The sequence below is a fragment of the Plodia interpunctella genome, chromosome 2 (genome assembly GCF_027563975.2).
Source record: "Plodia interpunctella isolate USDA-ARS_2022_Savannah chromosome 2, ilPloInte3.2, whole genome shotgun sequence".
In the NCBI taxonomy this organism is placed as follows: domain Eukaryota; kingdom Metazoa; phylum Arthropoda; class Insecta; order Lepidoptera; family Pyralidae; genus Plodia; species Plodia interpunctella.
The window spans coordinates 11,717,985-11,731,541 of record NC_071295.1 but is presented as its reverse complement, the minus strand read 5'-3'; the positions used below and the strand labels follow the sequence as shown (position 1 = coordinate 11,731,541).

General features: G+C 37.8%; 2 protein-coding genes across 2 annotated transcripts; one reads left to right on the top strand and one right to left on the bottom strand.

The window, feature by feature from the left end:
* Nucleotides 1–919: 919 nt before the first annotated feature.
* Atac2 (Ada2a-containing complex component 2) lies at nucleotides 920–13,122 on the bottom strand. The gene is made up of 14 exons (XM_053759980.2): nucleotides 12,819–13,122; nucleotides 11,683–11,820; nucleotides 10,382–10,530; nucleotides 10,049–10,141; nucleotides 9,204–9,342; nucleotides 8,504–8,606; nucleotides 7,947–8,168; nucleotides 7,606–7,796; nucleotides 6,688–6,775; nucleotides 5,417–5,613; nucleotides 4,365–4,483; nucleotides 3,419–3,600; nucleotides 2,957–3,037; nucleotides 920–1,028 (listed from the first exon to the last, which is right to left on the bottom strand). Exons 1-14 carry the CDS (start codon nucleotides 13,025–13,027, stop codon nucleotides 936–938), a joined length of 2,004 nt encoding a protein of 667 aa, XP_053615955.1. The 5' UTR covers nucleotides 13,028–13,122; the 3' UTR covers nucleotides 920–935.
* Ada2a (transcriptional Adaptor 2a) lies at nucleotides 1,027–2,362 on the top strand. The gene has a single exon (XM_053759993.2). The coding sequence runs from the start codon at nucleotides 1,040–1,042 to the stop codon at nucleotides 2,339–2,341; it is 1,302 nt and encodes a 433-aa protein (XP_053615968.1). The 5' UTR covers nucleotides 1,027–1,039; the 3' UTR covers nucleotides 2,342–2,362.
* Nucleotides 13,123–13,557: the final 435 nt, after the last annotated feature.

Genomic DNA, 13,557 nt, shown 5'->3' with positions numbered 1-13,557 from the left:
TTACATACATACATTTTACCTCCCTATACCAAAGAATTGGTAGACCACCATTGGTACACCACAAATTTATACGAACAAAATATTCATATATCTGTGAGGTACACTTACTAATTCCATGATGCCTATTACTACACTAACTTTGGCTTGTCCCTTGTCCTTTATTTGAAAAATAATGAAAAAAAAGTTTATTTTCAAATTCGTTCTACTCTCGTACTTTTTGGAGTTAGCATTGGAACTTAGAGCGTGATATAATAATAAATATTAGGTATTTAATCATTTTAATCGAATAATAGCAAATTAATAAATCAATACATATTAAAACACTAAATAAATGCGTCTGTATATGTGATATATACATACCTATTTACTTACAAAAAATATTTAGGACTTTTTTATATTTACGACATATTCTGTTGTTCGATTGTAGTGAAAACGTAATCGTATAGTGTTTTTCAGATGAAAGATGTATTGTTATCTAACGATCGATGATGACAAATCATATTTTAGTAGATCTTAACTTTTTTATGAATTAGTAATCCCGGGATTTTCAGAACTGAAAAAAGTTGGGAATTGTATACCCTAAATATCACAGCAAGATCGATACCTTTCATACCGTTAACAGTTGAACATAACGTTACTCACAATAACACAATACGTTAGTTCGAATTTGGTAACGTTAATAAGCCCTGCTGTGCGTCAATGTCTACGTCAATTTGAGTTGACTTTTGATATGTCAAAAAGTGTCAACAAAATAAACGTAGCTGCCATAGTTTTTTGAAATTATTCGATAAAAAGTGAGAGTATCAAATCAAAATCAAATATAAAAGCAATAATTATTCAAATATAAATCCATTAGATTTATTTCATCGAAGAGTTCTTATGCGGCATCTAAGCAAACAGGTGTGAATAAAACGACCTCTCATTTTCGTTGTTTATTATCGAATGAGACGTAGAAACAAAGCGTGCCGGCATCCCTTGTATTCTATATCGTAATACTTCTCGTAGAAATCTTGTATGAGTTCTTCTACCTGTGAACAAAATGTCTCAGGATATACTTCAGACAAATTGCGACTTTTGTCGGGAGCACGCCCACGAACCTTACATAGAATGCTGCGAGTGTGATACAAATCTGTGCACGGCTTGTTTTGCCGCTGGTAAGGAAGTTGGGTCACATAAAAATGATCACAAATACGCGATACGTAGGAACGATTTTCCCTTGTTTGAAAATTGCAATTGGTCTGCTAGAGAAGAATCTAAGTTACTATCGGCGTTATCGACTTATGGTTACGGCAATTGGGAGGAGATATCTAAATTCGTACACACTCGTTCGAAATTAGAATGCCAGGAGCACTATAAGAAGTATTACATAGAAAATGTTCAGTACGAAGAATTGCAACTGTTGCCGGAGACTGAACAGTCTTTATTTCCACAACCAATAGTACCATATTTGTATAGCACGGATGTAAGTACAAATCCACCACGAAATAATCAGTCAGATCAGCACTTAGCTGGTTATAATGCTCACAGATCAGAATTTGAGCTGAGTTATGACCACAATGCAGAGAGTTTGTTCAACATTGAGGATAGTTACTCGGACGAAGATGAAGAGGATGAGGCTATGATGGACAGCTTGAAGATAGCTCTAGTGAATTCTCTCAATAATCGTCTGAGGGAGCGCCAAAGAAGGTACAAGATAATACAAAATCATGGCTTAATAATGCCAAATAAATTGGCATCATGGCTACAGAGGTTTGAGGTCACAATAACCAGACAGAGATGCGAGAAATTGCTCTCTTTTATGCAATTCATGACAGGGATGCAGTATGATGCTTTTATGGAAGGGCTCAACTTGGAATCGGAGTTGATGCAACGGATATTACGTCTATGCGAGTATAGGAAAAATGGTATCAAGACATTATATGCTGCAAGACTGTACAAGCAGTTGAAGAAAGAAAATGACTTACAAATAAAGGAGCTGAAGTTTTGCACAACAATAATGCAGAAGAAATTTGATAGCACATCACCAATCAAAAATAGGCTTGATAAACTCAGCACATGTCGGAATAAAATGAAGAGGACTTCAATGCCACTTGAGATAATTGATTTGCCTGGCTTCCATCTTCTCAGCGATTCTGAGAAGGCACTGTGCTCCAGTTTACGACTAGTACCTGTAAACTATTTAGAAATCAAGGATCAACTTGTGTCAGAGAACAATAAATTGGGATTCCTGCGTCTGCTCGACGCTCGGAGGATAGTTAAGATAGATGTGAATAAAACTAGAAAAATCTATGATTATCTAATTACTGAAGGCTTTGTGAACAAGCCACCGGCGCTAATTTGAATATATAAGGTATTTTAAGGACAGATTATTTTATTTTTAAATCCTTAAATTTTGCAAATATTATGCACCCAGAATGAAAAAATACAATAATAACTAGAAAATCTAATTACATCACAACACATAACAACAAAAAATGGAAGTATAATGTGTTTAGGAAGTGTTTACCTTCCATCATAATCTTTTATCTTTTGTTGTAGTTTATGTATGTTTAACATCTAACTTTTTTTAGCTACAACATGTCCTACTGTTGGGCAAGAGCCACCACACTCTCTCCCCATATATCCCTGTCTCTGGTCTTTTCCATCCATCTCTTGTTGAAATATCTATGGTCATCCGACCATCTAGTCCTAGTTCTGCCTCGTTCTCTGTGCCTGCTGTCTTTCGGAATGCATACGGCAAACGTGACCCACCTAGTTTTAATCCGCACCACGAAAAAAATTCTGTAATCGCTGACAACAAAGACGTGGCCAAACTGTTTATGATAGTTTCTCGAAAAGCTGTGGTAACTACTTTCGTGGCGCAAAATAATTGTAAAACATAATGCACATTTCGAATACAACACATCATCAAAGTCATTTGCAGTCTCACTGTCTCTCCACAATGCAATAATCTCACCTTGAAGCCAAATTTCTGATACAGGAATATGGCTGGGTTTGTTGGTGACACATGGAGGGTAACATCTTTGCCTGAACATGTCTGTAAAAACAAAAGTAAATATTCACGTTTGAAAAAAGAACTAATGCCCTTCCGCATTTTAGTATTTATACTTTTTAAAAATATACAATTAAATCACTGTCCTCGAATTATGAAATCCGACGGGTTTATCTTTGAACCTGTTTATATGACGTTTGTATCCAGCGAGAATCACATTTCCGACGGGTTATAATTTGTGACACTCCAATAGTTTTTCATTCATACAACTTTGTACCCGCGTTTTTTATTTCAATCACGTACAGTCAACAGCACATCAACCTGCCCAACTAATAGGGTAACTTGATGTGCTTTTGACTGTACTTTTACACAAGTTTAAACACACAGAATAGAATTATTTCCGAGCAGATGTTACACATAGGTTACCTGCAGCAGATGATACAGCATGAAGGTACCAATCTTCGCTTTCCTCCACTCGGGCCGGGTTAGTATGAATGATATGTACGCCTCATTGTGACCCGCGTCAGGGACTAGGAACGCGCAAGCCACAACTAAACGCTTGTATGTCACCACGCAGCTGAACTCTGGATATTGAAGGGCTTCGGTCACTGTTAAAAAAAAAAAAAAAGAAAATCTTTGAAAAAAAAAAAACAATAATTTTAGACGAAAGAAAAGTCAGGGTTGTCAAAAAATATGACTAACTGTATTATTTTTTCCAAAATTACTGCCTTTTACTTTTAGTCCACGCGTCTTATGGCGCGTTGAGAACAGCCCCCTCCACCCGTGATTGTTCAGTGTTCAGTGATAACTGTTTGCATTCATAGACATTAAATTTATTTGTTAGGTAGGTACTGTAAACTTTCGACGCGTGACATAAAAACGTGCCTGAGCAGGAGTTCACTTGTCGGGGGTCGAACCTGGGTACACCGTTCTAAGTCTACAACGTCTTGAACACGTTTCCAATTTATTTGGAGAGGCATCCTTAGAAAAGAAGACATCAAAATTATGAGCACAAGCGGAATGTAGAATAGCAGAATATCCTGCAATATTATTTTAACAACGCTGTATCACAAGGAAAAAATGTTCAAATTCAAATCATTTATTCAGAAATTAGACCTTCACAGGCACTTTTTCTCGTCAATTTTTATATTTATAATTACTTCTCACAAGCTACAAACTACTGGCATTTCGGAACGACCACTGCTGAGAAGAAATGCCGAAAGAAACTCATTTGAACCGTGTTGGTCCCTATCATGCCAGATCGGCTTATCATTATTGTTTCTTACAATGTTTTTTTTTCTAATAATATATAAAAGTACATAATGTACGTATTATATGTATTAGTATTATATGTATGATCTATTTAACTCACAGTCGATGCCGGGCCAGAAGTGCTGCGCGCAGAGGTCGTTGACCGCCGCGATGTGCTGCGGCCGCACGTACGAGTAGTCCAGTGTCGCGTGTGGAGGGGGCTCGTAGCCTGGCACGTTTCTACAAGATACCAACAATAATGTTGGACTCTATAGGGTGGGGGGTGGATACATAAAGTAGAGGGTAGATGATGATAGAATTGGTTTACAGTAGGTATATAAATCCCATAGTTTAAGCAGTTCAATGACTATGGCAGAGCCAAGGGTACATCAAAACTCGATAATAGTTTTTGTTAATATCCTCCTAATATTAGAAATGCGAAAGTTTGTGAGGATGTATGTGTGTGTGTTTGTTACACGTTCTCTTTTACGCAAAATGTACTGGACGGATTGTTATGCAATTTGGTACACGGGTAGAATATAACCTGGAGTAACACATGGAGTAGTTTTTATCCCGGAATTCCCACGGAAGCGAAGCGTAGTTTACCTATAATTTCGACGTTTCAAATCATAATATCTTTGTTCATCTCAATCAATCTGCAAATTTGTATTTTTTTTACAATGAATTCCCATTGCTGGTTTCTCAAATGTTGATAAAGTTTGTGAGGATGTATGTGTGTATGTTTGTTATTCTTTCACGCTTTTACTGGACGGGTTGTCATAAAATTCCGTACACGGGTAGATTATAACCTGGAATAACACATAGGGTATTTTTATCTCGAAATTCGCACGGCACGTAGCTACTATATGTATAGAAATAAATTTACTTAAAGTTCCGGGATGTAGCAAGTATAAATATAAATAATAAATATATTAGGACAAATCACACAGATTGAGCTAGCCCCAAAGTAGGTTCAAAACATGTGTTATGGGATACTAACTAAACGATACTATATTTTATAACAAATACATATATAGATAAACATCCAAGACCCGGGCCAATCAGAAAAATATAATTTTCCAACATGACCCGACTGGCGGGTATCGAACCCGGGACCTCAAGCAATTTACCAATGCGTGACCGAAGTCGCCATAGTATTAGAAATAAACTTACTTGTTGGCTTTCCTGAGCAGTTCGTCGGTGAGCCGCAGCCAGAGCGGCGCGGCGGCGGCGTCGCGGCGGATGTAGGGCCGCAGCGGCGCGGCGCTGAGCGCGGCGCGCCCGGGCGCGGCGGCTGCGTGCGCCGCGCTCAGCAGCGCGCCGCCGCCGCCGCCGCCGCTCCACACTGTGCCGCACGCCGCGTGCGTCGACTGACATAGTAAATAGCGCTATACGTTTCCGTTCAATGGGTACAATTTATTCGTTGTATACGAATGATTTTAATAAAATAGATGTATAATCATAACCTATGTACCAAAACTATGTATGATTGATTTAGTTATTTTTAGGATTCCGTATATATCACTAATACTTTCCGTATATATCGAAGCGGTGGTGGTGTAATGGTTAAGACGCCCGCCTGTGCATAGAAAAATCCTAGGTTCGAATCCTACTCGTGCCACATGAGTTTATATACCAATCTGACTCATGTATAGTAGTTTTCATAGACCACCACTTGCTTCCGGTGAAGGAAAAAATAGTGAGGAAACCTGCACACCGGTTGATTATTAACTTGTGTATGAAATGGAGAAGGCAATGGCAAACATTAATAATGTCAAGAAGACAGTTGTGTGTATTTCATTCCACGTAATGACCACGACCCTCAGCCATGAGGAATACGACTATAAAGAATATATCACTAGTTGTTCGCCGCGAACTTGGACCTCGCGAACACAATAAATTCTGATGACTTTTTACAAAACTGTGAATATTTCAAAAACGACATAACCGATTTTGATGCCCCACGAACTTAAAAATCCTATTGACAGATCCTACATACCTTTTAAATTTCATCAAAATCAGACCAACAGTTTGAAAGTTATGGCATTACAAACATACATAGAAAAAAATGTATTTTTGCCCCAAGTTGATTTGTAGACCTTACCTTACTTAGCTCGCTTCGCTCGTAAAGTATCCTTCTTTTTAAAGATCAATAAAAACATTATACAGGGTGCCTTGTGCAATATTTATACATTGGCAATATTTTATCTACACGCCTCAGTCCGTGATTCTGAACAACTGTTAGTATGGGGGTAACTCCTAAATCGCGAAAAGAAAAATCAGCTGTTCTATACAAACTTAAATACCTAAGTTGTGGAAAATGTATGGATCAGCTGATTTTTTTCGTCGACTGAGCATGTAGATAAAATAATGCCAATATATAAGAAGTTACAATTTAGAAACTATTAAACGGAGACCATAACAAAACAGAGAGAATTACTTACAGATCTTTGGAACCTGTCGAGCACTCGTTCAGAACCGGCGATTACTTTCGTGTCTTCTGTTACGTAGCCTCCCAACACTTTCACCCTCCTAGAACATAAAAAGGAGGTATTATGTGGTCATTCTAGCGGTGGTGGTACCCAGCGGTGGTGGTGTAATGGTTAAGACGCCCGCCTGTGGATCGAAAGGTCTCAGGTTCGAATCCTACTCGCGCCACATGAGTTTGTATACCAATCCGACTCATGTATAGTAGTTTTCATCGACCACCACTTTCTTCCGGTGAAGGAAAAAATAGTGAGGAAACCTGCACACCGGTTGATTATTAACTTGTGTATGAAATGGAGAAGGCAATGGCAAACATTAATAATGTCAAGAAAGTTGTTTAAGCCTTAAATTTATTTAAAGCTTGCTTATTCAATAAATGTATTACGTTACTAGCGGCCCGCCGCGGCTTCGCTCGGGTATTCAAAATAAATTGTACGCCTAAACCATTCTCAGGAATTATACTATCTGTTTAAGAAATCCACATCAAAATCCAGTGCGCAGTTTACGCATAGGGACAGACAAAAAAAAGCGACTTTGTTTATACTATGTAGTGATGTTGTGTACACTGTATTGGATAATATATTAGTTTACTATTGTCTACGCCAGTACACCACAACACTAGGCCACGTCCCGCCCGCGCCCCCTCACGCACCAGCCAATGGCTATCGAACACGATAATTTAAATTTGATTCCTGCGCGCGCACTACAAATCTAGTTTTTCGTAATTGCATTCCTGTCATTCTATTCTATTCCAATCTACCGATTTGTATCAACAAGGGGAAATATAATTATCTAATTTTTAGCTCAAAAGTATTTTATTTATCTATTAGGTCCGTAATGAACAACTATTGTTGAATGAAATTCTGTACACCAACTTGTCTAATTCGAAGATCGGCAGTTGCTTGTGGCGCTTCAGCCTGCGCAGGCGGAGTGTGGCGGCGAGCCTGCGCAGGCGCGCCTTGCCGCAGGGGTCGGCGACCTTGTGCGACAGGCCCTCCACCTGTTTCAGCAGCTGGACCTCTTCGTATTGCGTCAGCTCCACTAGGTCTTCGCGTTTTTCTGGAAGCTGCTCAAAAAAAAATTCTTTATTAAACTTAGGATGATGACCTTTGATTGACCTTGACCAGCAGTGGGACTCAATTAAAAAAAAACTCTATTAAAAAAAAAGCTTGTGATCATATGTGATCATTCCACCAAACCTTTAAAAACTACGCACCTTTTCAATCCAAGGCAAGTCCACAGAGTTCAATTGCGTAGAGAACAGCGAATCTCTCTTGACGAAAACATTTTCTTCCGGATCCTTCTTCGGTTTTGTTTCCCGGACTTTTTCCGGTCTGTCTCCGGTAAGTTCCGGCTGAGTGAAGGTCGGGGAGCGACTGCGCGAGTCTGAGTCGTAATACGGGACTTGTGTCAGCGAGTGGATACTTGATGAGTCGCTCTTGAAGAAAAAAAAATAATTACATTTAGTGTTACTATTTCTTTATTCAAACTTTATTTAGGAATAATTAATGCTAAACCCATTATCTACCAGTCAATCTTGGACTGCCTTGTGGATGGGGAAGAAACCGGATATTTGCTCAGGTAAGAGAGAGAGGCCAACAGTTTTATAATAAATATATATATTAATAATAATATTAAAAGACCGGACTATGTGCCGTGAGTCCAAAAAGGAGGGGACAAAATGATAACATATTTATTTCTTCACAAAAAGTTTACAAAAATAAGTCACAAACAACATTGTGATTGACGGAAGACTGGTGTCCAAATACATACATGCTGCGGCGCCACGTGACCATAATTCGCGAACTCGAATCCTCTAAAGCTGGTCTCCTTGAAGTCCATCTCGTCGTAACTGCATTCGTCGCCCACCTCATTTCTATACAATAGTGAAATTTTCAATAACTACGGTCCTATTGCGTGACATCGGAATTACAGGAATATACTTTTTAGGTATGTTGTGGGCGTCGCTACTGTTGAATTATATTACTTTTCATAGTGACGTTTTAAAGTTTCCGATTTTGATCACCCAATCAAGTATTGTGTATCTTAGTGAATAGAATTGTAATCCCCAGATTGTTAACCCATCCAATCGCGCATGCGCCACCCAAATTTCATGTTGTTTTGACATTGATAAATCATGATCATATTTATACAGAATGTATCCCGTAAACATACAACTTACATAAACGGACGAACGAAATATGTTATTTTCGTCGTTTCGTAATATATTAAGTAATAAGTAATGAATAGAGGCTAAACTGATTTTTAAAGAACAAATAAAAGAGTGGAGTATTTTAGGGCGCAGCATATTATTATGCTGGCTCCACAATGTGGTCGAACAGTTCGCCAAACTTTGGCGGATTCGTTATACAATGCTGGTTTTTCATTGCGGTAAATAAAAGCACTCGTACTAACTGCGCAATGTTCACGAATTCGCGTCGGGCAATTTAATTATATCAAAAATACACTTCACCTGCTGTCGGAATCCACTAGCTCGTAGTGAGAAGTGTTTGACATACTGGAGGTGGCTTCATAGTCCAGCCTCCTCTTCTTGGCGGGCTCTATTAATGGCATGTTGTCTAAGTCATCATTGTTAATGAGATCCTTGTAACCTGGAAATGTGACATAAATTTAAATCGAGGAAAAAACAATTGAAGGCCGACTTCTCACGACATGAATCAGTCAGTATTGTGAAATCTGAGGGCGAAGTTCGGGTTTGCATTTCACTTCACACTATCGAATCTATTCGAAGTGAGACGCAGTGAACCACACACATCGCGGCGTGGTTGTCGTTGCGTCACAATGGCGCGCTGTGTTTGGTTAACTGAGTCTCACTGCGAATCGACTCGATGATGATGTAAATAGCAAAGACGCACAGAAGCACTACGCGAGACAGAAGAATGGTGTCAAAGTATTAGGAGACGACCATACATGAAATGGGAAATGGCTGAGTGATGATAATGAACTGATACTGATGATAAAATTCCAAACTGATTTAATAATTATTTTCCTCGAACAAAGCCCACAGGAACAAAAGCTAGGAGTGCACGATAAAATAAAAATTTGAATTTGAAGATTCAACTCTGATTTTATGGCCAGCGTGACTTAAACCCTCATCGGAAATGCTGTAGCTGTCAATGCTTTATATCCCACAGTCGCTTCGTACGATATGTAACTTTATAGACTGGTTCTATTCTAGGGAACTACACACTTATTTCCTATATATATCCTTTTGTACCTACATTAACTTAAATGGTTGTCAGTTCTGTTACACCATCTCAGTTTTCAGAGCAAAAGTAAAAGTGACATAAAACTCACCCATTTCTGTGACCTTGGCGACGAAAAGAGTCATGTCTAAAGACATCTGGTTACGTGGACGGCCTTTGGGTTTGTCTCGGGCTAATTCTTGCACTAAAAAGAAATGGAATCACAAATAGATCATTTCGTGTTGCCGGTTTATCAGCGGTCCGGTGATTTACTACTTATATGGTATAATTGTTCTATTTTTAAAATAAATTTTCCATCCATTGAGCGTCAGAAACAGCTACTTTTTCGTCTCCACTTCGCAGGACGATCCGTGCACGGCATCCCTAGTTCTCAGACCATTTCAATTGACAATCACAAGTGACTGTACTGGAATTAAAATATTACCAATATGTGCAGCAACAGCTGGCGAGAAGCCGTGCATTAGTTTCCACCAGCCTGTCTCCCCAAGAGCGACTGATCCGGAGCGGAACACTATGTTGTTGTAAATTGACAGGACTCCGGCGATTGTGCCCACCCAGTTCTTCTTTTGTTTACTGAAATCATTGATATACTTTAACACAGTCTGACAGGCATTTGTTAAAAGGAGTTCTAGGTTTCATATTTTTTAACATCCTTGCAAATTCTTAGTTGTATTTGGGGCAAGACATCTGCTTTATAAGAGCCAGCTCAGCTCCTTCTCAAGCAGACCACTGCTGACGGTGTCTTAGGCTGTTTAATCGCCAATATTAAAATTGAATATTTATGTCACTAGATGGCGATATCTAGTTTTAGAACGCGCTATCGTGTGTCACTCAAGAAATTATATAGTGCTTTGAAATGTGTAAAGTTTTTTTGGCTTGACTTTTTAATTTATTACACAATTCTGAAGTTTATATTTCTGTTGGACCTCACACCTCATGTATATTTTTGACAATCAGCCGATTGTTCATAGGCTATCTCAATTCTTTATTTGCCAACAATATAGAAAAGAACAACTATTTTTTACATGGTCACATTTATCATTTTGTTCTAAAATTGTGTCGATGGGACGACACAATTTTAGTCCAACCAACAAGAAGTCCATCTCCAAACTAGATAAAATTTGTATCTCAGATGATGGACGACCGGTTAAATAGGACTGATGCTGTGAATTACAGTAGTAAGCAATATGTGATAATATAATAATAAATTATATGGAAATAAATTACACTGCGATAAGTTCAACTTCAAATCATTTATTCAGAAATTAGACCTTCACAGGCACTTTTTCTCGTCAATCTTTATATTTATAGAGAAGAAATGCCGAAAGAAACTCATTTGAACAGTGTTGGTCCCTATCATGCCAGATCGGCTTACCATTATTGTTTCTTACAATTTTTTTTTTCTAATAATATATAAAAGTACATAATGTACATAGTCAAAAGGTATATCAAAACAGGTTATGATTGTGATCCGAGTGCTGATTATAATATATATATATATATATATAACTCTCGATGTGAAACACAATTAACTTACATGAAAATATATGAGAAACGAGATGACCAGTTTCCTTCTAGCTCTTATAAGTGTGATTATGTTGACATAATACAGGATTACTTACGAGATTTACATATTCCCAACTATATATAGGAATACTCCATCACCACAATATACTAGCATTTTGTATTGAGGAACTTTAAGGAATTTTGTATTGTCCAACTTACATATTACCACCAAAGAGTTGGTGCCAATATCTGTCAATAAATGAGCAAATATGTGTCTTGTAGTGGAAAAATCCATGATTACTGATGCCATAGGAGTGCCAATTGAGGTGGTGCAGTGTCAGTAATATCACATTCACCCTGAAATGATACAAAAAGTATTAAGATAAAATAGTGAACTTATAGTGAAAAGGATAGCACATTGCCTGGATTCTGTATATATGAATCATGGTATGATGATATATGTGGAGAGAACACAGTCTTAATGTTGGTAGGTAGTCATAAAATAAATAAATAAATAATAATAAATATATTAGGACAAATTACACAGATTAAGCTAGCCCCAAAGTAAGTTCTAGACTTGTGTTATGGGATACTAACTCAACGATAGTATATTTTATAATATATACATATATAGATAAACATCCAAGACCAGGGCCAATCAGAAAAATATCATTTTCCATCATGACCCGACCGGGGATCGAACCCGGGACCTCTCGGTTCAGAGGCAAGCACTTTACCACTGCACCACCGAGGTCGTCAAAGTCATAAAAGTCATGTTAGATGGCTTAGGTGACTTGAATAAAATCTCACACAGTGTCAACCAGCTGTAATAACACATTTGATAAGTAAGAAACACAGCCATAATAAATATTTTTATACTGTAATGGATTTATTTGTATTGTTACTAATAAAATCGGTATTTGAAACTTGATTAAATACCTAAATATACCGAATAATAGATACCTATAATAATTTGATGTCAATAAGTGATGTATATCATCCTAAATTGAATAAAGAATTTTGAATTTGAATTTGATTAATTTAGTTCAGGCAGAATCCATAGTAAATGTTAGTAATATAATACATATGTTATTAACATAGTCTTGACACCATGTTAAATAGCAAAGACCCAGATTACTAATAATCTGGGTCCAGTGTTTAAGTATGGGCTCATCCACCCTGTCAGCAATAACAGAGAGAAGGCTGTTGGAAATAGCATCCACTCTCCGCATCAGAGAGCCTACATTATTCCGCACTACGGCTTCGAATGGAAGGTATCCACCCACGCCTCTACAAACTTTCCTGACGTATATACAAACCAAAAATTATACTAATACTACTTTAAAGAACCTTACCAAGGAAACTTATTCCGTTTAAACAGTTCCTTCCTTTCTGGGGTGCAGTCTTCACAGACAAAATCGAAGAAGACATCACAGGCAAAGTCGCCAGGAGTTCCGGGCCGACGCAGGCACGATAAATGTACAAAATTCAGGCAAGTCTTGCAGACTAGGCCTGGTTTGTCTTGCTTATTTTCTAGCTCCTCACAGTATTTACACACAGACATTGTTTAAGGAAATATCTCAATTTTATTTAACCGACCATCCTCAAAATAAACAAAGGACAACAACTTCATAACCTCAAAATTGATGATGTTATGTCAAATGTCAAGTACCTACGTCAAACAAAATGACATTGATATAATAAATCGGACCAAGAAAAGAGTGCAAGATTTATACGTATTGAAGGGAAACCCTTAAAGATTTAGTAGGTAGGGAAAGATTTTGTAAGTACTTCGTACAACGGAGTACCTACTAATTCCATGGGGAAATCAGACTAGTTAGAGAAAAAGACCTCCGAGGCTAAAAGCTTTGGTGATCCAATGCGCGAAAGGGCCTAAACCGTCTTCACTCACCTAGGTACTCAAGCACCTATCCACTCTATCATTATCGGAGATAATTTTGAGAGTTTTAATTGGTAAAAGTCTAGCATAATAATACGTAATTTTTTCGTGTCTGTGTATCTGTCTGACGATGGCAGTTTTATTTTTTCTGTAGAAAGTCATCATCATTAGCCTACCCTTATCCCATTTTATGT

Excerpts from the sequence above, each read along its gene's own strand:
- Ada2a (XM_053759993.2), top strand. The coding sequence starts at position 1,040 with ATGTCTCAGGATATACTTCAGACAAATTGCGACTTTTGTCGGGAGCAC.
- Atac2 (XM_053759980.2), bottom strand. The coding sequence starts at position 13,027 with ATGTCTGTGTGTAAATACTGTGAGGAGCTAGAAAATAAGCAAGACAAA. Across the intron at positions 11,821-12,818 it reads AAACGGAATAAGTTTCCTTG|GGTGAATGTGATATTACTGA; the intron begins GTAAGGTTCTTT and ends GTATCATTTCAG. Across the intron at positions 7,797-7,946 it reads ACTTGCCTTGGATTGAAAAG|CTTCCAGAAAAACGCGAAGA; the intron begins GTGCGTAGTTTT and ends TTTTTTGAGCAG.